Below are 26,032 nucleotides of genomic sequence, written 5' to 3' on the forward strand. Positions count from 1 at the left end.
TAGTTACATATGTTCCTTATTTATTTGGAATATATACTCCTCCCACGTGTATGTACACCTATGTGTAACACTCATATTGACTTCAGTAGGGCTACACAAATTCAAGTTATCAGTAATGCATCCAGTTTACAAAGAATGCCTTTCCTGTTTGAAGATAGGCTTTTCATAAACATAGTTTAACTGCATGGTTCATTCATATCAATACAGTGTTTTTATAATTGTATGTTTTTAAGTTCTGTATGGTAAAACTGTACCATATTGGAATAGGAATGACCAAAAGAAGACAAAAGTAAAGAAGAAAACAAGCAATCCACAATTTAATGAAACATTTTATTTTGAGGTAAGTAATCAATCAAAATAAGCTTTTGGTGTGTTGTCTGTGCATTTATGCTATCGTCTCCTTTGTTAGCTGACTTAATACGGGAGGTCACCAGAGAGATAGGCAGAGTTTTAGTCAAAGGGTCAGATTTTAAACAAAACAAAATAATAGAGAATGAAAACATAAATCAGAACTATTCTTGGCTAACATAGTCATGTTTGCACATACCACTAAGCCAGCGGTTCTCAACCTGTAGGTCCCCAGATGTTGTTGGACTACAACTCCCATCATCCCTGAGCTCTGGCCTTGCTAGCTAGGGGTGATGGGAGTTGTAGCTCAACAACATCTGGGGACCCACAGGTTGAGAAAGGCTTCACTAAGCCATACTATGGCTTGGTGCAAATGCATAGACTCTGGGAATAGCTCTTTCCAGACTAACCCTGAGCTGTGAAAGCTAGGTTTGTCCTGTGCTGTGCAGATTGTCAGCGTGTGTGAAACTACAAGCCCAGGTTTGACTTCATCAAACAATAGCTTAACAGCATGCAGGAGCAGAGCAGCTGGGGAGTAGAAAAGTGGCTGCAATCTCCTCTGGCACATTTGCATTGAACAATGGTTTTGCTTAGCAGGAAGTACAGATTGGGCTAATGAATTTTAATAATGTTAGCAGATGAGAATGATAGAGGAGGGGGAAGCTTGGAAGAAAAGATATATAGTCTAGTCTTAGACATATTGAGTTTGAGAAAGTGATAGAAAATCTCCAAATACATATATTGAATAAGTAGGCAAAGATGGATTAGACAGGGTGGGAGACATAGAAGTAAAGCTGGATGTCAACAGCATATAGGTGGTATTGAAAACCATGAAGTTTGAGGTCTTTTAAGAAGGAGGAACTGCTGGGGAGCAAGAGCATCATGCTGAAGCCTTACCCACTCCACCCAAAAGAAAGGCGGAACTGAGGAGGCATTTCCCAGTGGAAATATTGAACATGTGATTTGACAGATAATGAAGATCAATCAGAGAAAATCTGTAGTGGAGGATTTCAAGGAAGAAAAGTTAGTTGTATAAAAGGTAGCAGGCTATGAAGGACACAGGCAGAGATCTTTGGATTGGTCTGAGTTTAGTAAGAGCATTCAATGTAGACCAGAATAAAATTGCTAGGAAGTCAAGAACAGTGGGAATGAACAGTAAGCTTCAGGAGTTTGGAGGCAAATATGTGGACTGTAAGTTGTGCACAAATCTTAGGTAGCCATTTTTGAGGCTAATTTCAAATATGTGTAGCTCAAAGGATGGTTTGAATTTTCCTGCTATGAGCTCATGCAGCTCAAAATATGAGCTGCTTTATTCATCTTTTTGTAATAAAGCTTCATTTCTTCCCAATCGCTGATCAGTTTTTTGCTTCAAAAATCTTGGGCACAGTATTTGTTCATAGATGTTTTCCATTATGATTTCTGCTGTATGTGGCTAGAAATGCCGTCTTTGCTTTACATATCAGTGGCTTGAATGGAAGGCTTCTTCACAGCCTAACTCTGTGGTTTGACTTTCCCCGGAATGCTTCTGTTAATGGTTGTAACTTAGTGAAGCACAATTTTACAAGGTTAAAAAAAATCTGATCACCTGCCAAATCTGATTTAGCAGCAAGTGTTGCAAAGCTACATATTCAAAACAATTGATTTGTTTTTTAAAAATAGTTTAGTTATGTGAATGTTGAACTATAGATTAAATCTAGTTTATAGTGTTAAAATTTAATTCTGATATTCAGTTCTGAAAATATCCACAAATCATGGTAAGTCTTCTGCCTTTAAGGTCATCAGCTTAATTCTTCTGCAGAATAGAAAGCAGAAAATCATTGTTGCTGTGGTTGTGAATTATACTTGACTGATAACTGTTACAATATTGACACTATTGTGTTTATGAAATAATATGCAGCTTGTAAAATATCCAGGAATGGCTTATAACATTCCTCTTGCTCACATGGTCAGCTGTGGTATGCATGTCTGTAATTTTCGTCTACCACACTTGACATTTCTTCATATGGGAGGAGCCCTGGAAATTGGGGGAGAGGAGGAGAAAAGGAAGATGGAACAGAGTTTTTTCCATGCTCTCTTCGGCAGCACATATACTAAAATTGGAATGATACAGAGAAGATTAGCATGGAACAGAGTTTTCTCCCCTCTTCCTTCCCATCAGTTCTCAAATCCCAGCTGCTAACCAGCAATTTGGGCCCTCCATCCCCAAAGCCAAAACAGTTCGGTTAGAAGATCAGTTTGTGACAAACAGACATGGGTTGTTTGGGAGGAAAAGGAAGGGGTTAGCTTTCTTTCACCTTCAAAGCTTCTGTTGAGTGGAGGCACTAGCTCCACAACAAGCCCCCCTTTCTTCAGAGCTAATGCCTGCAAGTTATCTACTGTTGTGTGCACCACATATTGCTAGAGCTGGGTTTTGGTGGGTGGAGGAGGCAGTGATCATTCCCACCCATATTTTAAATCCTCAGCATGTCAGCACAAACATAAGGTTGTATCCACTGTTAGCCCTGGACTCATTGAAATGAATGAATATGACTAACTTAGGTCCATTAATTTTAGCGGGTCTACTTAGTTGGATACAGCTCACAAATTATGTAGACCTACAAAGGAAATTTTGATTTATTTCTTACCCGGTGACAGAGGAAGGTGAAAGTGGCATGCATTCCAGATTATGGGGACCTGAATCACTTGAAGATTCAGGTCTTAGCATTTCTAGTGGATCAGTTTTGAGAACTAGCTATTCTCATCCTGTTGAAAAATGGTAACTATGACAACATACAATGTAACCCTTTGCTTTTCTGCTTTCATGCTTCTTCAGTTTGATGTCTGTGCAGTTATTCTGCCATTTAGAATTCTGGGCAAGGGGAGAAAGAGTTCTCTGACCTTTGAGTGCAAAGTAAACACCCTTAGGCATCAAGACTGGGCAGCCTTCAAAACAGTATTGCTGATGGTAATTTATATGGTAGCTGATGGAAGGATGTGATCCTTTACTACCTTCTCGACCTTTAGTTTAATCCTTGGTGCCTTATTTCGCCAGATCCAAATTGTAGATAAGGGCAATTACAATTATAACCCTCTAAATATATTAAGAGTTTCCTCATTCAGTTTTGGGATATATTAGAATAACTTTGATTCTTTTTGTAGTAAATGTGTGGTATTGGTAGACTTCAAAATGCAAAAGGAGAAATAACTTACTTACATGAGTTTTACTTGCAGGTAACAAGGTCCAGTAGTTACACCAAAAAATCACAGTTTCAGGTGGAAGAAGAAGATATTGAGAAGCTGGAAGTCAGGTATATTCCTTAGTATATTAAAACCGATCATTCATTTTTATACAAAACTGTCAATGGTTTTTTATGATGGAGATAAAAACAGTACTCAAGGACTACAGAAAGCCGTCCAGATAAATAATATCCAACTTTGGCTGGAGGCAGGGTGGGTGTAAGTCTAAAGACTTAGAGAGCTCATGATAATTACTTTCATAACTTGAACAGTTAATTTAGCAGAACATCTGACTACCTGTTTTATATAGCAAATGTGGTATATTCAGTATTACTTAACTAAAACAAGTCATATTTCTTTGTATGCTGTAGTTGGCATTGGGCTCCCCTGCTCTCTTTGCTATGGGAAAAAGTTATCTCTTAGCTCAGTGCTTTCCCCTGGTTGGGAGGGGAGCAGGAAGGGAGTGGAAACACCCGAGTCCCTGTCTTCATCTTGACTCCACTTGAAACCCAAGGAGAAAGAATTATCATCTGAAAAGCTGAGGATAGGAATAGTTTATTTCTTAACTTGCTTGAACTATATAGGTAGGGTAATTTGGAACATCTGAGTGAAAATCACAATAGGCAACTCATTTAGGGAGGCAAGGGAACATCAATCATGCCACAACACAATGGATTTTATTTCTTTTCTTCTTAATATATGTGCTGTCTTAACAGAAATTTCAGTGAGGTAAGACTCAACAACCCACACAGAGTGCATGCCTTTGGGAGTCTTACAGCTTTTTAGGTTGTAAGAGCTTGAACTAAAAAATAAAAACCAGTGCATGTGTCATTGAAGTGTTACAGTTTAGTCAGAAAGAGCAAAAAATAGGAATATTAATAAATGCAAACAAAACTGCAAATGCTTGAGAAGAAAATGGTAATGTCACTCTTTTCTTTTTTTTAGTGCCTCAGTTCATCCAATATTGCTTTTATCTTATTGATAAAGCCACACTTTTAACCAATATGCTGACATGGTTGCCTTTTATAGAAATAGGACACTTTTTGTCTAACTTAAACTATTGCGTGTGAGGTTATAAACTTGTTTGTGTGCATGCTGAATTGGTGTGGTTCTCTATGTGATGATAATGACTCTTACGGTTATATGAAAAATGATTATGACAAAAAATGGTTAACTATTATTTAACTTTCAGGATTGATTTATGGAACAATGGTAACTTGGTACAAGACCTTTTCCTAGGAGAAATCAAGATTCCTGTCAAGGTGTTAGGAAGTGATTCCTTCCAAGCGTGGTAAGAAAACTAGGCAAAAGGCAGCTTGTGACATAGTTAAAACAAAAGGATAGGTTTGTTATCTGTATGACTGTATGAAAGTGTTTGTAATTGGAAACAAACAGTTGTGCTACAGTTGTTTCCTGCAGAATTGTACTTTATTCTTCTAGCATTGCACTGCCTCACAGCATTCTACTAGGCCAAATTTAAATTTCACTATTGGTATAGAAGCCCCTGTACAAGCTTGGGATCAGTTTACCTGAGAGATCACCTCCTTTATCCCTTATCTTTTTTTCCTTATCCATTGCTAGTATTGTGATAATCTGAATATTGTTTTTTTGTTATATATTTCCTTTTTCTGCACACACTTTTGATGGCAGGCTGTTTAAAAAACATGCAAGTAAATAAATGCCAGTTAAGCATATATATTTCAAATATATTAATACATTTATTTCTTGACTTGCTTACATCAAGCACAAACTCCACATCTAAAAGTGGTAACGCTTAAAATAATAGTTGATGCAAGTAAATGCTTGGTGTACTTCAATATTAATTTAAAAAGTCAAAAATTTATCTTAATAATCAAATTTAAGTTATCTAAAATGAAAAGAAAGAAGGAAAGGGCAAGGTTATTGCTGCTTCTTTATTCTAGACCTAGCTTTACTTGGTGAACTATAAATAAAATGCAAAATGAATCTCTGTCACTTGGATTTTCTTTTTTAAGGTACCTTCTACAGCCAAGAGACAATGGAAATAAGTCGTCCAAAACGGATGATCATGGATCACTTAGACTGAATATATGTTATGCTGAAGACTATGTGCTTCCATCACAGTACTATGCTTCCCTCAGAAACTTGCTGCTAAAGTCATCAGAAGTTGAGGTAACCTGCTTTGGGGACTGTTTAACCATTTAAGAGCAAGTTATACCATATCATATTTGCCTCTTGGCCGGTATCACAATTCTACCTTGCATGGCTTTAAAAGAATACCCAGATTTGTCACTGCAGTCATAATAATAATTACAGATGGATAGACAGATAGATAGATAGATATAGATATAGATATATGAAAAATAATACTGTTACTTATAAGTATTTATAATTCTTTTACTTATATTAGTGTGTGTAGTTATAGGTAACACTGTTACTTTTTAAAAATAGTTAAATGCTCTTGTAGAGGTACACTGTACAACCATGAGAGTATTTAACTAATTTTTAAAAAGCCACTCCGTATGTCATGAAAAGGTGGCATTTCAAAAGCTACTTGATGTGGCTGGCTTGAGAATTGCAGTTCAAAGAAAATGTTCTAGGCATGCATAATCCAGGGCGAATTTAGAACATTATACGTCTACATTTTGGAATTGATTCAAATTCTGGTGGTTCTGTTGTCTTTCCGTTTGGTACAACTGGTACTTATTTCAGTTATATTTCCCCCTTTTTATAGCCTATTTCTGCTTCTTCTGCTTACATTTTGGCTGAAGTATGTCGAGATAAATATGATGCCATTTTGCCTCTTGTAAGGTTGTTGATACATCATCATAAACTAGTACAATTTATCACTGCAGTGGCAGAGTTAGAATTGACGGATACCCAGTAAGTATTTCATTTTCCCTCTTTTCTCCCTCCTCCCAGTATTGGTGTCCATGACAAGTGCATATTTCTGTAATTTTAAGATGTTTTAAACGGTTTTAAATATTGTGTTTTAATTGTTGTAACCTGCCCCTGGGACCTTGGGTGAAGGGCAGGTATTAATTGTAATAACAGTAAACGCGTAAAACTTGTAAAATTTGCTGCTTCAAACTACCTTAGCAAAAGGTATCAAACAAGTTGCTTGATGGTAATGCAAAATGCATGCTTGACAGGGATCCACAAATGAACCTGCCTCTACTATACATCGATCCCCAATATCCCAAGAAATTTTGTAAACCACTTTGAGGTTTTCTATATTCTATATTCAAGCAGTATAAATTTTATGAAATAAATAAGTAAACTTAAATAAGAACTATAGTAGAACTAAACTGAACTAAAATTCTGGCAAGATCCATTGATCTCCTGAACCTGAGGAAGGGCAGGGAGTGTCTGCCAGACACTGTTCCCCCTCACTGCCCTATCAGTGTGGAGCACTTGGGAGACTTCTCTGAAGATCAGTATGGCCTCAAAAATAATACGTCACCCCTCTCCTGGTCTCAGGGTGAACACAGTGAATTTTACTGGTTACTAAGGTTAGCCATAGTTTGTGGACCTCTTATAGTAGATCTCAGGTGGCAGACTAAATTTAGGTGTGTGCCTGTGCGATCCCATTACTGTGGATAACTTGCTGATCCTTCATTATTAGTTGGCTATATTGCTAGCTCTGCTTTGAATAAATATCTAATGATACAGCACAACGTTCTACTTGTAGATAGAACCAAAAGAAAGGACAGTTCGTCCATTTGTCAAATAGGAATGTACTTGTGTAAAGGAATTGACATTTTCAGATGTGTTTTTGAAGATAGGTTTAGGGATGTTTAATTGACAGTTCACTACCAATACTACCAAACTGGTTGAAAAAGAGGTACCTAGGATGATAGGTTTGTGTCTTCTACATTTAAAAAGTTGTTAGCTTTAATCATTGAAGATATCTTTTCTAGTCTTGATTTCTGTCAGTTGTGAATAGGATAGGTGTCTGCTTAGGGCAGATTTTTCTTTACAGCTCTATAAGGATGACTTAAAGTTTATAACTAGTTCGGCTTCCAGTAGACATAGACACCTATTTAATCTTAGCTAAATATATCACAGATATTGCAGGTGTTTTAAACTCTGGTTTCTGAATACCATCTGTATATGAGTTAGATTGCTAGAAACTTTTCACAGAAAATTTAGGTTATGATTTATATATTCCTTCCACCTTGAATTCTTAATGATTCATATTGCTTTGCAGGGAAGCAAATACAATCTTCAGAGGGAATTCTTTAGCTACTCGATGCCTAGATGAAATGATGAAAATAGTGGGAAAGCACTACCTGAAAGTTACATTAAAACCAATTCTTGATGAGGTACTGTAACATTATGCATTAAAGTTTACAAAGCTGGTTGGTTAAAGACTATTTTTTTGGCACTGCTTCCAGCTTTATTAACCAGTGACTCAGTGCAGAGTTGTTTTTTAGATATCAGCCAGTGAGCACCACAACAAAACTGCACTTTATTACTAAGGACCACATAATACAGTTCCTGCTTGCTGCAAAGCATCTGCATGGCGGGTTATCGTGACTCTTGTAAAGTGTAGAAGGGTTCCACTACACATATTATGGGAAATCTCTACAGCTTCCAGACAAGTGTGGTGGCTTTCCATATGATCGTAATCTGCATGCTTTGTCCCTTAAATGCATATAGTATGCAGACGTGTTTCTCAACAGTAAGAATACTACTGCTAAATGAATGAAGTTGCCTAAGACAACTAATACCTAAATGTACTGGAAGTGATCTCTTCAGTATCATCCATGTATGTGTACGTGCACCTGTGCCTATGTAGTTCTGATCCTATTCATATAAGTCAGTTACAGGAAGGAAACAGTTGGTGTCTGTTCTTAACAATTTATATACATAAAACTTCTTCATCGGGGCTAGCCTGAAATCCAGTCTCCAGGATCATGAGGGGAGGGGGGTAATAAAGCACTTATTAACTTTACTAGATTGCTACTGTGGGTGCACCTTTTCAGCATATTAAGGAAGATTGGAAGAAAAGAAAAGGAGGGAAATCAAGGTACCTTCCTCCTTGAGGATGCATGGTTTTAAGGTGTGAGTGCAGCCACTAGAAATATAAACATGCAGTGGCCATCTTTTTTTTCAAAAGTTTGCAGTATGCCTACAGGCAGCTTCTGGAGAACATTGATGGGTTTTGCTCCTCTTCTTACCTCTGGTTCAGTAAAGGAGAACAGACCTGAATAATGCCCTGTCCTGATATAACTGACTAAAATTTTACTCTTGTTTTCAGATATGTGATAATCCTAAACCTTGCGAAATTGATCCTTTGAAACTGAAAGAAGCTGATAATGTTGAAATACACCAGGTGTGTTTAAGTGATTTTGTTCAGCTTATATTCAAGGACCTAGTGCAGAGGTGGGGAACCTCAGGCCTGGCTCTGAGGCAGCACTCTAAGCCTCTCTGTCTCAACCTCTGAACTCTTCTCGGCTACACCCCTATTGGCCCTGCTTTGTGCTCTCTTTGAGTGTTTTTGCCTGGCTGGAGTGTGTTATTGAACTCTGATAATGCCTCTTGCTTTTCTTAATGGAGGACAGAGGTGTGTAAACCAGCCTACTGTATAAAGTTAAAATTTACATTAATTGATTTGTCCATTTTTGCCTCCAGCGTCTCCTACCACTGGCATATGGGACCTAGAAGGTTGCCAGAATACAGCCTTGGGCTGCAAAAGGTTCCCCACCCCTGAGCTAGTGTATAATCAATTTTTGGAGTGATAAATGTTAGCCATGCTAAATTTCAACATCAAGCAAAATTGCTTAGAATCTGAGTGTGATTCTTCCACTTGTGTTGGATTCCATTTACCAATGTTCTCTGTATACGGTAACTTCCATTATGTAGACCTCAGTATAAATAAGTACTACTGTAAATTAGTTCATAATTCAGTTCATAATACTGAACATGCACCTTACATTGTTGGGATCAAAACCTGGACCCATTATGGTAGCCTTGAGAGTTGTTGCTATTAAGTATCAGGTTACTCTTTGTTCAAATAAAAGTATTAGTGAGCTGCAATAAAGATAGAATTTGTAAGCCACTTTGTATCATAAAAATGCTGTTTCTTATTATTAACAGTAAGCATTGGTAGTGACATATGGATTGTCTTTTGGCTAGCTTGTACCATTGGCAGCAATGAAAGTAGAAGATGTCAGTGCACTTTTCTATTGTGTAACTATGTATGCAGGTAACTCGCAACTTATGTGTGTTTTACATGCATAATTTGAACTTTATGGGCTTGGCCGAAAACAATAAATCAAAAGGGGTGGGCATCTGGCGGGGGGGGGGGGAATAGGCAATCCCACCCGTCATTGCACTCACCTTGGAGATCATGCAGAGGTAGAGTACAAGTTGCCTTGGGAGAGAGAGCATGGGAGGGGAGAGAGTAAGAGTGGCCTTGGAGAACGTGTGCTGTGCTTTTTATGGGGCATTTCCTAGTTTCCACAGGGTTGTTTTGACTATACTCTATTTTGGCTTTACACTCTATATCTCCAGAACGTAACCCTCACATAAGATGTGAATAACCTGTACATATGCCAGTGTGTTTTATTGACCTTTAAAGTATATGATTTACATTTGCCGCTGTTCCCAAAAGATTGCCATTGTTATGCTAGAATGGAGAACATGTGTGTGAAATTTTGTGTTAGATTTTTCTTTGACAATAGAATAAAACAGTATGGATTTCTGAAATAATTTGTTTGCCTTCTAGGAAAATCTGCGCTTCTATGTTGACAAAGTATTCAGTACAGTTGTACAGTCAAGTATAAGTTGCCCTAAATTAATGTGTGATGTGTTCTGTTCTCTGAGGCGCTTGGCTGCTGAAAGATTTTCTAGTAAGTGTATTTTTTTTAATTAGAAACTTATGTAAGACCTCTTGAAGTCCATGGAAGTGTTCTCAAAGAGTTGTCCAGTAGCATTCATAAGGAAACTGAAATGACTAAATTTGCAACTTTACATTTTCAATAGACTTTAAAAATGTTTATTGTAAACATGATCTGCTTTCTGTAGGCTGTGTACGGAGCATATGTATCTATACTATTTGGCATCAGCAGAACTGCATGCTTGTTATACCAGTATGAAAAGAGCACAAGATAAGAGACATACAGTATAAGAGAAAAATACAAACACAGAACGTGTTTTAAAATGTTGCATTAGACAACATTTTGAAATACAGCCATGCTTCTGTTAGTGTTACTTATTGGTTAAAATGTGTGAAGCTTTGAATAGCAAGTTGAATAGTACATTGTTATACATATTCTATATTGAACATACATATACTATACAACATCTCCCCCAACATAAAAAAGGGGAAATAGCCTTCTTGGTATAGAGTAAAATACGTGTTCTCTGAAAACTATTAGAATTTGTAGTTTATCTGATATAAAATATAAATAGTAGCTTCAGTTGTACATAATGATAAACGATGGTTTACATAAGGGATGGGGAACCTGTTCCCTCCAGAATAAGTTGAACTCCTAACTGTAAATGTCTCTTACCATTGGTCATACTGGCTGGGGCTGATTGGTTTACATTAATGGGCCTTGCATTTATGAGCTCCCCATTCCCTTTTCTTCAGCACAGCTATGAAGCAAACCAAAGTCTTAACTATGGTTTAAGTAAACAAGCCAACCTCAAATCCTGGCTTGTTTCCATAAAACATAAAGAAGAATTGGTATAGTTTTTAGTTCAGACACAATAATAAGCCATGGTTAACTGAAAACAGAAGCAAACCCTTCCAGTTTCCTCTCTGCAATAGTGCTGGAGGAGGGGAGATAGAGCTCACAAGCTCAAGGTTTGTGTACATGACTAAATCATAGTTTAGGTACAACCAGATGTGTTACAGTTCTTATTTGTTCCCTATATATAACAAATGGCAAAAGCATCTTGCATCATAACCACACTTTCATTTCATCCTACTTGCTAGTTCTTTATTCTGCCAAAGAACAGTACTTCTTTTTCTAATGACATTATCCTGCTAAAGTTTTTCATTGTCTTCATTTCCTACCAACTTGTAATACATCTTACATTTCATGGTTTTTTTCTGCAGATGACCCTCATGTACAATATTCTGCAGTGAGCAGCTTTATATTTCTTCGTTTCTTTGCTGTAGCTGTAGTATCGCCTCATACTTTCCATTTACGACCTCATCATCCCGTAAGTTTTAATAATGTTCTGTCCAAACTCTCTAGGCAAGGTTTGTTAGGAAGATAAATATAGAAATAAGCCTAGCGTTTGCAATGTGAATGGAGAGTTGAACTGTGAGTTTTTAGGCCTCCTGGATATAATTTAAGTAAACTCTAGTTAACTACATAGTCCCTAAGTCCCCTACGGTTCTGAGCTATTATCCTGCCTGAATATTAATAATAATAATTGGAAAATTGATATGAGTAGGTAGCTGGCACCCTGATCACTTGTATGGTATATGGTTGCATTTCCTATTGACTTCAAAGTAATCTCAAACAGTGACAGAAAGCCCTAAAAGAGAAGTCTGGGTTACCCTGAAGGAATGTATAGAAAGCTATATTGTTAATATTCTGGTAATATGTAGAGAATATTGTACAGGATGTCAAATGGGACAGTTATAGCTTGGTATCATGTGAAACATTCTATGTAACTTTTCCTACACAGAGATGTTTTCATTGTAGTAAGAACATAGCATAGAAAGTGGCACCAAAAGCATTGTGCACTGCTCATCTCAAAAAAGAAAATATTCCACAATAATAGCTTTCTTTTCTTGGGTTATTGATGTTCATTTATAGATTGTCTTATAAGAACTTAAAAAGAGCCCTGCTGTTTCAGGCCAAAGACCCATCTAGATCAATGTCCTGTTCTCACACTGACTAACCAGATGCATTTGGGAAGCCCATGACAACCCTCTTTCCCATTTGTGAGTCCCAGCAACAGTATTTAAAGGCATCAGTTTTGCAACATTGCTTATGAAGTAGGAGTGGATTGAACTACTTAGATCTAAGATGTTAAACATATGGAAAAGCTATTAAAAATCAATATACTGTTTATGGCCAGGAGTTGGCAAGGTTTACCTCGCCTGGACCAGTTCACTCCAGCGGAGATCCTTCTGTGGGCTGGATTGCACACATGCATGAATGTGTGTGCCTGCAATTTCCGGCGTCTGTGCAGATGGGATTTCTGGCACCGCAGAAGTGAGTCGCTGCGCCAGTTTAACGCAGTGTGCAGGGACTCGCCGAGTGGGTGGCTCGGGGGCCAGTTAAACAACCCCCGTGGGCCGCTTGTGGCCCATGGGCCTTAGGTTGCCTACCCCTGCTTTATGGCAGTGTACTTCCTTAATTAGAGGATACTGAATAGTACTACTGTACTGAGTACTGTACAGTACTATTGTACTGAGAGCCAGTGTGGTGTAGTGGTTAAGAGCGGTGGACTCGTAATCTGGTGAACCGGGTTTGCGTCCCCGCTCCTCCACATGCAGCTGCTGGGTGACCTTGGGTTAGTCACACTTCTGTGAAGTCTCTCAGCCTCACTCATCTCACAGAGTGTTTGTTGTGGGGGAGGAAGGGAAAGGAGAATGTTAGCCGCTTTGAGACTCCTTAGGGTAGTGATAAAGCGGGATATCAAATCCAAACTCTTCTTCTTCTGTAGCTACTGTTCATGTAATCAGTGACATGTGTTTTCTGGAAAACTTTGAATTGGAAGTTTTTCTTGTTCACGTTGCATAGGCTAACTTGCATCAGAAACATATTCTGATGCTCCAAAGAGTGATTTAACATTCCTCCCCCCCATATGCCACAAAGCATTTGACCACAAATATTTGAGGGGAGAAATTAATGCACACTTAATATCTATTGTTATGTAGACATTTTTCTTGCAATACTTAAGAAGATTTAAAGACAATGTTAGAGTTAATTACCTGTAAAACATTATTTACAACTTTGAACCTGCCAAGCTTGCCTAATACTGTGTTTGCAATTGGCATCCATTCAGTGTTACTAATGAACTTATGACACAAAACATTTTTCCAAAACATTTTCTGCACCACTGCATGTAGTTCCTGGTTCCATGTTCTTGGAGCAATGTCCTTTCTATGCTCCCCACTTCTTACCAGCACACCATGTATCCACTGTACTCATTTTCGCCTGTCACTGCTCCCTCTCACTCATACCTCCTCTTAGGATTCTGATCCTTGTTAGCAAAAGAGGAGAGATTTAATGTCATAGAAGTGGCACCGCTGTGTCCTTAGGTAACTATGTGGTTTGGTGAGGTCGAAATACATACCTTCATATAGCATCCAGTCATATTGGGGACCATATATCACAATTTCAGAAGGGGCATTAATAGAAATGTCAGATTTAATTCAAGACGCTGTTCAGCTAGTTACATCAATTGGAGTAAAACAATATTGCTCAGTCTCTGATTCAAATATTATATTAGGGCATAGCCTTTAAATATTCGAATAAGTGAAATGTTTCAGTGTCAGATTATATAGGTCTGTGTATTGTAAAGTTAGCACAAATGTTTAACATCTTAAATATGGATATTTATATAAAACACTTAAAGGTTTTCTTGCAATGAACTGGTATATACATCTTTTAAATGCATTTTGATAAATAAATGAAGTAGAATTTCTCTGTAAAACCTTGGTTCCTTTTAAGCAATAAAGTACATCTCTTTTTGTCTGGTGGAGACATATCAAACTGTAGAACCAGAATCTATAATCTAAGATGTTTCATCTACTAATAGATTGAAACAGTACCTCTCATGAGGGGACTTCTGCTCACTGAAATAACACTCTCATTGCCCAGTAACAGAGGGGGGACATTTTCACCTGCTCCTCATGCCCTCCCAAACAAATCCACTCTGAATGATTGAAGACCTTCCAGAACTGTATGGGAGGTGCACAAGGAGCTGCAGGAGCATTGGAAGAAATTATATCCTTCCTCCATGCTGTGCCACTTCTATTAATAGGGGCTTCTGCTTGTATCAAAGGCCCTTGTGCTCATGAAAATTTGTTGGAGTCTGCAAAACACTGCTTCATGCTGTGTCCATCTCCATGATGCTTATATGAAAGCTGCCATGTGGCAGCTGTGCAGTAAAGTACTTGGTAGATGTTCTTTCATTGTAATACTATTATTTATTTAACAAGATTTATATACAATTTAATCATTAAGTTTCTAAGTGCTTTACATAAAATATAACTTAAAAATAATAGAATCAGATGTTAAAAACAAGGTGACCCAAGATTCAAAATTTTAATCGAATCAATTTAAAAAATGTTTACATTATAAAATCACATATTAAAATACACTTCACGTGTGCATGTCTGGGTTGGCTTGCCTGAAAAAAAAAACAGTTTTTAGCAGGGGCCTAAAACAATACTATGACACCAGTAAAATGGCAACTTTACCTGTTTCTTATATGTTTCTTTTAGGATGCACAGACATCTAGAACATTAACCCTTATATCAAAAGCCATTCAGACACTGGGGAGCTGGGGAAGTTTGTCCAAAAGCAAGCTAGTAAGTACCTGATGATTTATTCTTTTGTTTTGCTTCTGGTATCTTAATTGCTAAGGTTTACTCACTTCAATTTTCTCTCTTTTAGTCAAGCTTCAAGGAAACATTTATGTGTGAATTTTTCAAAATGTTTCAGGAAGAGGCATATATTGAAGCTGTCAAAAAGGTATTTTTTATAAATATGTACACATTATTTCAGTTATAGTATGTGTCCATTTTTTTCTTGCATTCCTCCAAGCATGTCAGGAACTGTACTTGGAGGCTATCCCTTTTGATTCACACAACAGCACTGTGAGGTAGGTTAGATCAATAGATGGACGAATCAATTGCTTACAGCTGGCTAGTGGTTTGAACCCAGATCTTCCTGGTACAAGTCTAATCCTCTTTTTACTGCACAATGCCACCCTGTACCCCTCACGTGCACACTTGTTTTGCTAAAGTACAATGGCAGAAATGTTTTTAAGATGCAATATTTTAGATCAAATGTGAAGGTAAAATGCAGAAACAACATCTTAGAACTGTAAATTACGGTAACTTTGGTTAGCTTAGACTTCATGTATATTGATTTTTTAAAAAACTTTTACAAAAGTTTCTATAGTTAAGTATGGAAAACAATTCACATTATTTTAACAAGGTCTCCATGTTCTACTTTCTTCTATTTGAAAGTAGAAGAACTTAGCTTAACAAAAGATCAGTGAAAGCTGGGGAGAAACGATCTGATTTGTTAGGCCGGAGAGAAAAGCCTGAGGGGACTGTGCCTGCCTCCCAGAGTTCTTTTCTCTCCTACCTCCGTCACCAGCAACCACCTCAAATTTCATGTATATTGATTTTTTAAAAAAAGTTTCTACAGTTGTGTATGGAAAACAATTCACATTATTTTAACATGTTCTCTTTTAGTTTTTAGATGAGGTATCATCTACTGAAACTAAAGAGCCAAGTGTCATGAGCGAGTCGATTCATCTAAAAGAAGGGTAACTGAAGTACAAAGTACTGCATACTGACAAGTGTTTTGCTTGAATACATTATTTTTGTCATCTCTTTGAACTAGTTCCAGCCTAGAACCTTGGCTTCCCGGACTGTTTAAGTGCCAACTCTCTCTGAGGCAGTAGCCTACTTACATATGTGCACAATTCCTTGCTCACATTACCATTGTATACAAAATACCCCTTTTTATCAGTACAAGACTCCTGCAAGGAGAGGATAGTTATTGTAGTTAATCACCCTGTAGCATAAAGGTAAAGGTAAAGGTACCCCTGCCCGTACGGGCCAGTCTTGACAGACTCTGGGGTTGTGCGCCCATCTCACTTAAGAGGCCAGGGGCCAGCGCTGTCCGGAGACACTTCCGGGTCACGTGGCCAGCGTGACATCGCCGCTCTGGCCAGAGCCAGAGCCGCACACGGAAACGCCGTTTACCTTCCCGCTGGTAAGCGGTCCCTATTTATCTACTTGCACCCGGGGGTGCTTTCGAACTGCTAGGTTGGCAGGCGCTGGGACCGAGCAGCAGGAGCGCACCCCGCCGCAGGGATTCGAACCGCCGACCTTTCGATCGGCAAGTCCTAGGCGCTGAGGCTTTAACCCACAGCGCCACCTGCGTCCCATGGACCCTGTAGCATACTTAACCTTAAATTGATGACTGGGAAGAACTTGCAGAGCTGCAACAACCACCTTGCATTTTCTTTTTAAAGTGGAATGGTGTGAACAAGTCTGGGAAAGAGAAATAATAAAAATGTTTTCTTCATATTACTTTGTGAACTTTGAGGATAAATGAAAACTATTTTAAAAATAATACTATAACAACTATAACAACTATACATAAACATGCCCTTTATACCATTGTAAATATTTACATATTTTTAATATATATGCGTACAGTATATGCTTACATTCAGTATCAGTGGGTAGAATTCAGTGTTGGGCTATGATGAACATTTTGTCTGCACAACGATTTCAGACAGAACAGTATCTCCTCCCTGTGCATGTTGTTCTGGGGTTCTCTTGACCCCAATAAATAATTATGGGAGATGTGGGGAGAGGTGCAGGAAAAGCACAGTGGTTCCGCTGACGGGTTTCATTAGATGAATCCTACCTTTAAACTCAAAATCCAGTGTCTTAAGATATCCTTGCATTACTTGCATACAACCTTGCATACAAAGGTTAAATGTTTATAATTCAATGTAATATAAAACACCCTTTATTATTGGATATTGAAAGACCTCTTTATACTATCAGTCAAGGACTTCAGTTTTTATTTTAAAATATTCTGCTGTTCTCTCCCTTCCTTATATAATATACCAATTTTTCCATTAGTGCAAACGTCCACATTTTATCAGTTCATTCATTTACAGTTGGTATCACGTGTAGTGTAGTCTCAGTTTATTTCTGTATATTATTCTTGCTGCTGTCAGCATAGCCAAATAAATTATGTATGTTCTTTTTTCACCAATCATTAAATAAATAAGAAAAAACAGGATCTTTTTTCTTTTTATAGACTTAAAAATTGTCTTTCTAGATTCTAAATCATATTTATTCCTAATAGTTTTGGGTTTTTTTAATTCAACTTTGTATCCTACTAACGTCTCATATTCAACTATAAATTGTTCAATTTCTGACAAAGAAATATGGTCCACTTAGTGTTATAACTATATAACACACTGAGGTTGAATCCTGACAAGACAGAAGTACTGTTTTGGGGAGACAGGGGACGGGCAGATGTGCGGGACTCTCTGGTCCTGAATAGACCAGGTGCACAACCTGGGAGTCATTTTGGCTCACAGCTGTCCTTGGAGGTGCAGGTCAATTCTGTGTCCAGGGCAGCTGTCTACCAGCTCCACCTGGTACACTGGCTGATACCATACCTGCCAGCAGACTGTCTTGCCAGTGTGATGCATACTCTGGTTATCTTCTGCTTGGACTACTACAATGCGCTCTATGTGGGGCTACCTTTGAAGGTGTCTCAGAAACTACAACTAATCCAGAATGCGGCAGCTAGACTGGTGACTGACTGGGAGTAGCTGTAGTGACCATATAACACTGGTCCTAAAGGATCTTCATTGGATCCCGGTGTGTTTCTGAACACAATTCAAAGTGTTGCTGCTGACCTTTAAAGCCCTAAACGGCCTCGGCCCAGTATACCTGAAGGAGCGTCTCCACCCCCATTGTTCAGCCCAGACACTGAGGTCCTCCTCTGAAGGTCTTCTGCTGGTTCCCTCACTGCAAGAAGTGAAGTTACAGGGAACCAGGCAGAGGCCTTCTTGGTAGTGGCGCCCTCCCTGTTGAACACCCTCCCTGTCAAGGAGATAAAAGAACTACATAACTTTTAGAAGACATCTGAAGGCAGCCCTGTATCCGGAAGTTTTACTGTCTGATGTTTTTTACGTTTTGATATATGCTGTAAGCCACCCAGAGAGGCTGGTGAGACCCAGGCAGTTGGGTGTGGTATAAAGAACAAAATTATTATTATTATTATTATTATTATTATTATTATTATTATTATTATTATTATTTATTATATTGATTGTAAGGACACACAGGTCCCCTTACCAAACACAATGCGTTCCCTGAAAATTGTTTGTTAGGTGAGCGTTTGTTTAAGGAGTCCACAATTTCCATTGATTCCTATGGGAACATTTCAAATTGTAGGATTTGTCCCAACTATCTTCATGGTTTCTTCCTGAAATTGCTGCAGCCCACCAGTAAAAGACAGAGAAAGGAAAATCTGATTAGTTCAGTCTCTCCTGCTCCCTGATTTGCTCAATCTCTCCTGCTCTCTGATTTGTCTGAGCTTGCTTCCTGCATGGTTTCTGCTCCCAAATGGCTGCTCCTGGCCACAAAAGCAGAAAGAAAGTAAGGAAGTTGGCAAACTCCGGATGTTTGAATATCTGAATGTGGGGTGGTTTGAGTATAATTGGATAAGTAATAATAATAATAATAGAAACCAAAAATACGCTAAAATATCACACATTAAAAACTTCCCTGAACAGGGCTGCCTTAAGATGTCTTCTGAATGTCAGGTAGTTGTTTATCGCTTTGACACCTGCTGGAAGGGCGTTCCACAGGGCGGGCACCACTACCGAGAAGGCCCTCTGCCTGGTTCCCTGTAGCTTTGCTTCTTGCAATGAGGGAACTGCCAGAAGGCCCTCGGCGCTGGACCTCAGCATACGGGCAGACGATGAGGGTGGAGACGCTCCTTCAGGTATACTGGACCGAGGCCGTTTAGGGCTTTAAAGGTCAGCACCAACACTTTGAATTGTGCTCGGAAACGTACTGGGAGCCAATGTAGGTCTTTCAAGACCGGTGTTATATGGTCTTGGCGGCCACCTCCAGTCACCAGTCTAGCTGCCGCATTCTGGATTAGTTGTAGTTTCCGAGTCACCTTCAAAGGTAGCCCCACGTAGAGCACATTGCAGTAGTCCAAGCGGGAGATAACCAGAGCATGCACCACTCTGGCGAGACAGTCTGCAGGCAGATAGGGTCTCAGCCTACGTACCAGATGGAGCTGGTAAACAGCTGCCCTGGATACAGATTTGACCTCCATGGACAGCTGTGAGTCCAAAATGACTCCCAGGCTGCGCACCTGGTCCTTCAAGGGCACAGTTACCCCATTCAGGACCAGGGAATCCTCCACACCTGCCCGCCTCCTGTCCCCCAAAAACAGTACTTCTGTCTTGTCAGGATTCAACCTCAATCTGTTAGCCGCCATCCATCCTCCAACCGCCTCCAGACACTCACACAGGACCTTCACCGCCTTCACTGGTTCTGATTTAAAAGAGAGGTAGAGCTGGGTATCATCCGCATACTGATGAACACCCAGCTCAAACCTCCTGATGATCTCTCCCAGCGGCTGCATGTAAATGTTGAACAGCATGGGGGAGAGGACAGAACCCTGAGGCACCCCACAAGTAAGAGCCCAGGGGTCTGAACACTCATCCCCCACCACCACTTTCTGAACACGGCCCAGGAGGAAGGAGCGGAACCACTGTATGACAGTGCCCCCAGCTCCCAGCCCCTCAAGACTGTCCAGAAGGATGTTATGGTCGATGGTATCAAACGCCGCTGAGAGATCCAGCAGAACTAGGAAACAGCTCTCACCTTTGTCCCTAGCCCACCGGAGATCATCAACCAGTGCAACCAAGGCAGTTCCAGTCCCATGATGAGGCCTGAATCCCGACTGGAAGGGATCCAAATGGTTTAATAACCGCCTTTTTCAGCGGGTCTGGGAAGGCTCCCTCACGGAGGGAAGCATTCACCACCCCACGAAGCCCATCGCTCAGTCCTTCCTGGCTAGCTTTTATAAGCCAGGATGGGCAAGGATCCAGGAGACAGGTGGTTGGTTTCACTCGTCCAAGCAGCCTGTCCACATCCTCGGAGGTAACAGATTGGAATTGATCCCACTCAACTTGACTAGACAAAACTCTAGCACTCTCCCACCCCGGCCCTGCTCCCATGGTGGAGTCTACTTCTTCCCAAATCTGAGCGATTTTATCTGCAAAAAACTTTTTTGCATAATGAGTAGGCAGATTGAAGGACCTCTGTGTAAGTGCAACTGGGAACTCTGTTTATGGGAAGCATTTTGAAGGTTTCTGCTTAATAATCTTTTGTATTCTGTTCACAGGGAAATGTATAAAAGAGCACAAGGAAGAACACGTATTGGGAAAAAGAATTTCAAAAAGCGTTGGTTCTGTTTGACAGATAGAGAGCTCACTTATCATAAGCAACAAGGTATTAGTGCTGCTTATTTGCAACTTCAGCCTTTTAAGTTACAGGATGTGGTCTATTTATGTATAGTGCAGACTTTGTTCTTTCGTTATGGTAATTAAATGAGTTCATTAAAACAGAATGTAATATGAATGTAATATGCTTTTTCTACTGCACTTGCTCCATAGGAAATGAAAAATGGAATGCTAGAGTTCAATTCCAAATTCTACTAAGATTTTGTCTCCAGCATTATCCTAATCAATAGTTTTCTTTTCTATAGTTTGTACCAATTTACTCATTCTTATTTACACAGATAAAGATCCTATTTACACCATTCCAATCAAAAACATCCTTGCAGTGGAAAAGCTTGATGAGAATGCCTTTAACAGGAAAAACGTAAGCTGGATTTAGTTTTGAAATATTAGTTAAGAATACACTTAGTTTTTAAGCTAACTGCTCCACAGGGCATTTGTTCTTGGAAAATAACATTATATAATTATCATATTTACTTGCAATGCCCCCATCTTTTTGAAACATTTATCAACCATATTGTAGATCAGAGCTGAGCAACCTAAACTGGCTGGCAGGCCAAATTCTTATCTCCCCTATCTCTCATTTGCCAACTTTGAGAGCTGCACAGAGCTGCCATCTTGTCAATTAAATGAAATAACAATGACATCACATGATGATTGTGCAATGACACCCTACTGATGAACAGACTCAAAATTATCATCTTTCTGCTGATGTTGGGGGGGCATAATATCTGGCCTGTTTTCTGCAGGGATCAGCTGCATGATCAACTTTCCACACAGAAATCCAGTTGTGGGGCAGCTGAACATGGTTTGAGGAAACTGGCCAAATTGGGACCCATACCAGGTCAAATTTAACCTGGATAGGCCAGAGGTTCTCCACTCTTGTAGATGGAAATTAACATATAATTGAGGGAAATACCTTGAAAAGTATCCTGAGTTAGTAGATTTAGGACAGGCTTCCTCAACCTCGGCCCTCCAGATGTTTTTGGCCTACAACTCCCATGATCCCTAGCTAGCAGGACCAGTGGTCAGGGATGATGGGAATTGTAATCCCAAAACATCTGGAGGGCCGAGGTTTAGGAAGCCTGATTTAGGAGGTCTAAATAAGAAACACTGGTTAAGATGTCTAAGCAGGCAATGTGCATCTACTAAAATATGAATTGAAACTCATGAAACTCTATAACATTTGTTATTCCGCAGATGACAAAATTTCTGCTCAAATACCTATCCACCAACTATACACACACATACAAGTGGGGATGGATACATATATCCTTATCACTGCCTAGCCAATTGTCCTGGATCTATACTGGACAACATCAAGCTTATAAATAAACTAAAGAACTGGCTTGCGTGAAATAGATAATTATTAAAGCTTTGATTAAAAATAGACTTCTAATTTGGAGGGCAAAGGTCCCTTTAAAGGTAAATGCTTAATTGCAAAATAGTTGAAAAACATTACCCACAAATACTTTGTTCATATACAGTCAATACATTACAACTTAACAATGTCCTTATATAGCAAAAGAGTTACCCAACAGCTGTTGATACTGTGACAGTAAAATGTATATGCAAATATCATACAACAATGGCAAGGAAATTAATACAGGCAACGGCCATTTTACCCTTGTCCAATATGTGCACAACCACACAAACATATCCACAACCCAGAAGAGGCCAGAAAAGTGAGTGGGGGTCTAGAATGTAACCCCCACCCAAAATGGTTTTTGTCTGTACTGTATAGCAAAAAGTGACCAGTTTATACATTTTTGGAGTCCTGTACTACTTTTATAGCTGCCATCCAACCAATGTCATCCTTAAGCCCACAGGGCATTAATAAACACAAGGCAGGTTCAATTTGGGGTGCACTTTCTTTCATGTTAAGGTTTTTGGTTGAGAATACTCCTTTGATTCTTCCTATTAATGATTATTTTCCAGAAGGAGCTGCTGCTTAAAATATAAGGGGCAGGATCCTACATAATGTTAGCGCAAGAAGCAGGAGAGTTGCTGTTGTGCAAGCCATTTTGTTGTGAAAGCAGGGTATATGATATGTTAACATTGTTCAAGCTCTTCTGCCCACCCAAGGCGCCTGTTAGATCCAGCTGTTGCAGTACATGAGGAACGGGGCTTCTGCTAGTCACTGCCACAGTTGAGTCTGTTTCTTGGTTTATGATGTAAGATAGGATGGACAAGGAGAAGGATGTCATGATAAGTAACAATGTGGCTGCCGAGAGAAGCTGATGAAGGGTGTAGCATTGCAGTCCTGCTGCTAAGCAATAGAACAGAAATTTCACAAAATTGCTAAATAAAACAGCAAATGAAGTGAATGTTGTGCTGCTTGTCATTTGGAGTCCTGTAAATAAACTGTGGGTTGCTGAATAAAAAGGATATTTTCTTTCTCAGATGTTTCAAGTGATACATGCTGAAAAGCCACTCTACGTGCAAGCAAATAATTGTGTGGAGGCTAGTGAGTGGATAGAAGCTCTCTGTAGGAAGAGCAGATATAACGAAAGCAGGTTGAGTGTTTATCATCCGTCTGCTTTTTTGAATGGAAACTGGCTTTGCTGTAAGGCTACATCAGAGAACTCAGAAGGTTGCACACCATGCACTGTGTAAGTAACATCTGCAAAGAAAGATGTATAGTTGTTTGGAAATAGAAATAAGATTGGTCTCTGCCTGTTTTTGCTGGGATTTCAGTCAGTCCCTGGCATGTTTGTTGCCCAAAGGGGCCTCTTAGCAGAATAGTGTGTGTGTGTTTAAGGCCGCTTGTCATAATTCTTGACTGGAAATCATTAGAACATGACACCAGAGTTAAACACCCACTACCTATTGGATCTGGTTACCCAAACTGCATGGGTCATAGTCCCTGTGATGTATGAATTGGTCTTGGGGCTGCCATTTGGGAATGGTAACTTGTAACCATCAAACACCCAGCATTTTCCTTGCCAGCAGCAGGGAGCTTGAAACACTGTTGCCATTTTTGAGAGCAGCCCTATGATATACAAAAGAAAAGGTTTCTTCTCCTCATTTCAGATGATTACCTGTACAAGTACAGTTGTACCTTGGATCCCGAATGCCTTGGTACTCAGACGTTTTGGCTCCTCAACGCCGCAAACCCCCGAAGTGCGTGTTGCGGTTTGCAAGCGTTCTTTGGAACCTGAACGTTCAACAGGGTTTCCACAGCTTCTGATTGGCTGCAGGAACTTCCTGCAGCCAATCAGAAGCCGTTCTTTGGTTTCCAAACATTTTGGAAGTTGAACAGTCTTCCGGAACGGATTTGGTTCGACTTGCAAGGTACAACTGTAATCTGATATAGCCACTACAGCACAGCAATCTCTCCCTTGGTTCCTGCTAATCTGGAAGACATTTGAAGGCTAATTTTGGATCTTAAACCATAGAATGAAGCTGCATTATCAAGCAGAAGTGAGCCTTGGACTTACACACTCCCCTTTCCCCCTCTTCTCCAGCAATGGCTCCAAAGAGGAGATTGGAAACACCCACTTCTTGTTTTAAACTAAAAGTAGCTTCCCGTCTTCTGATGTAACAATAAACTCTTGTAACTTTAAAAGAGGGAGTGTGGTTGCTTCTAGTCTCCTCCTCATGGCCACACTGTCAGAGAGAGAGAAAGGATCATGCAGAAGTGAAGCATGCTCACATAGTGCTACACTTCAGATGAACAAAAGTTCCAAAACAGGAAATAATCAGCTGGAATCCTTTCTCAGTTTCTGGCCCACCCCTTCTCTAGAACACAACTGAGAGTGTCAACCTGTGCAGTTAACCTAGGATTTGTAGCTGGAGAGATGTGTGCTTCCTATATGATATATTCCAGTCCTTCAGTTCACACATAGCAGGTGGAAGGAACAGGCAACATTGTAATCGGGAAAATTGATACCATTGGTGGTGGGAGCCAGTTGCATGTGTTAAACTGCTTTAGATAATGGTTTGTAACATACAGTGAAGGGTGGAGATGTATGTATATGTATATAGTTTATAAACTTTTAATTGCAGGGGTGTGCCTAATGACATCCAGATAGAGATTGATGGTGATCGAGAAGCAGAGAGAATCTACTCCCTTTTTGCTATCAACATGCCAAAGCTGCAGAAGATGGAAGGTACAGATATATTAATTCAAGTAGTGCTGACTTCTTAGAAAAAGTAGTGTTGGAGGAAAAAAACATTCTTTAGTAAGTTGTTGTTAATGAGAATTGGTTATAGAACAAGTGGCAAATAGATTTCTTTTGTGTCCAGTAAAGTAGTTTTCTTTCCTAATTATTTTTCTAAAAAACAATTTTCTGTTACATATACGTCTGCTTTTGAACATGTAGAAGAATACGGGTTTTGTTTAATAAGAATTAAGGCCTCCCTAATACTGTTGCTTGTACGTACTTATTTTTAGAGGCTTGTGAAAGTATAGCAGTCTATCAAGGTCCGCGGAAGGAACCGGATGACTATTCTAATTTCAAAATTGAGGACTCAGTAGCAACTTTTCAAACACTTAAGCAAATAATATCTGTTGTAGAAAAGTTGGATGAGCATCATGACAGACATGGGAAGAAAAGATCATCTAGTGCTAAATATGGCAGTGAGTAAGTATTGTAGGTACTTCTACCTTTAGAGTTGATCTGTCTCCTGACAAACCAAATGTACTCTGAAATATCACCCAACTTTTTTTCTCAAGGTAAACCATGCAAATTAGCTCTGTTTCTGAGAAATAGTTGACTCAAACCCAGACACATTACTATCACACATCTCCATATTTAGCATAGATAAGCTGTATCAGTTATGCTATTCTTGGTTACAGTGGTGCCCCGCAAGATGAACGCCTCGCAAGACAGAAAACCCACTAGACGAAAGGGTTTTCCGTTTTGGAGGCGCTTCACAAAACGAATTTCCCTATGGGCTTGCTTCGCAAGATGAAAATGTCTTGCGAGTTCCTGCGGGGTTTTTTCCCTCCCCCCCCCTTTTCCTAAGCCCTAAGCCGCTTATCAGCTGATCCACTGATAAGCCGCTTATCAGCTGATCCACTAAAAGCCGCTAAACCGCTAATAGCGCTAATCCACTAAGCTGTCAATAGGCTTGCTTCACAAGACGAAAAAACCGCTATACGAAGAGCCTCACGGAACGGATTAATTTCGTCTTGCGAGGCACCACTGTACTGTTTCTTATAGAAATAGTAAAATGTTGCCCGGTCGAGCTAATTGTTAGGTGGATTTGTAGCTGGCTCGCTGACTAAACCAAGAGTGCTGACTAACGG

General features: G+C 39.5%; 1 protein-coding gene across 1 annotated transcript in view; it reads left to right on the forward strand.

Moving 5' to 3' along the window:
• Positions 1–26,032, forward strand: part of RASA2 (RAS p21 protein activator 2) — a 51,495-nt gene that overhangs the window by 16,670 nt on the left and 8,793 nt on the right. Inside the window, exons 7-23 of the mRNA XM_079977807.1 lie at positions 268–340; positions 3,559–3,635; positions 4,757–4,855; positions 5,559–5,715; positions 6,278–6,426; positions 7,754–7,868; positions 8,807–8,881; positions 10,277–10,400; positions 11,615–11,721; positions 14,969–15,055; positions 15,141–15,218; positions 15,950–16,023; positions 20,664–20,770; positions 21,060–21,142; positions 23,182–23,390; positions 24,787–24,890; positions 25,175–25,364. Of these exons, the coding sequence (XP_079833933.1) occupies positions 268–340; positions 3,559–3,635; positions 4,757–4,855; positions 5,559–5,715; positions 6,278–6,426; positions 7,754–7,868; positions 8,807–8,881; positions 10,277–10,400; positions 11,615–11,721; positions 14,969–15,055; positions 15,141–15,218; positions 15,950–16,023; positions 20,664–20,770; positions 21,060–21,142; positions 23,182–23,390; positions 24,787–24,890; positions 25,175–25,364 (1,908 nt within the window). The remainder of the gene's footprint in view (positions 1–267; positions 341–3,558; positions 3,636–4,756; positions 4,856–5,558; positions 5,716–6,277; positions 6,427–7,753; positions 7,869–8,806; positions 8,882–10,276; positions 10,401–11,614; positions 11,722–14,968; positions 15,056–15,140; positions 15,219–15,949; positions 16,024–20,663; positions 20,771–21,059; positions 21,143–23,181; positions 23,391–24,786; positions 24,891–25,174; positions 25,365–26,032) is intronic.

This window comes from Podarcis cretensis (genome assembly GCF_951804945.1).
Source record: "Podarcis cretensis genome assembly, chromosome: 5".
NCBI lineage: Eukaryota > Metazoa > Chordata > Lepidosauria > Squamata > Lacertidae > Podarcis > Podarcis cretensis.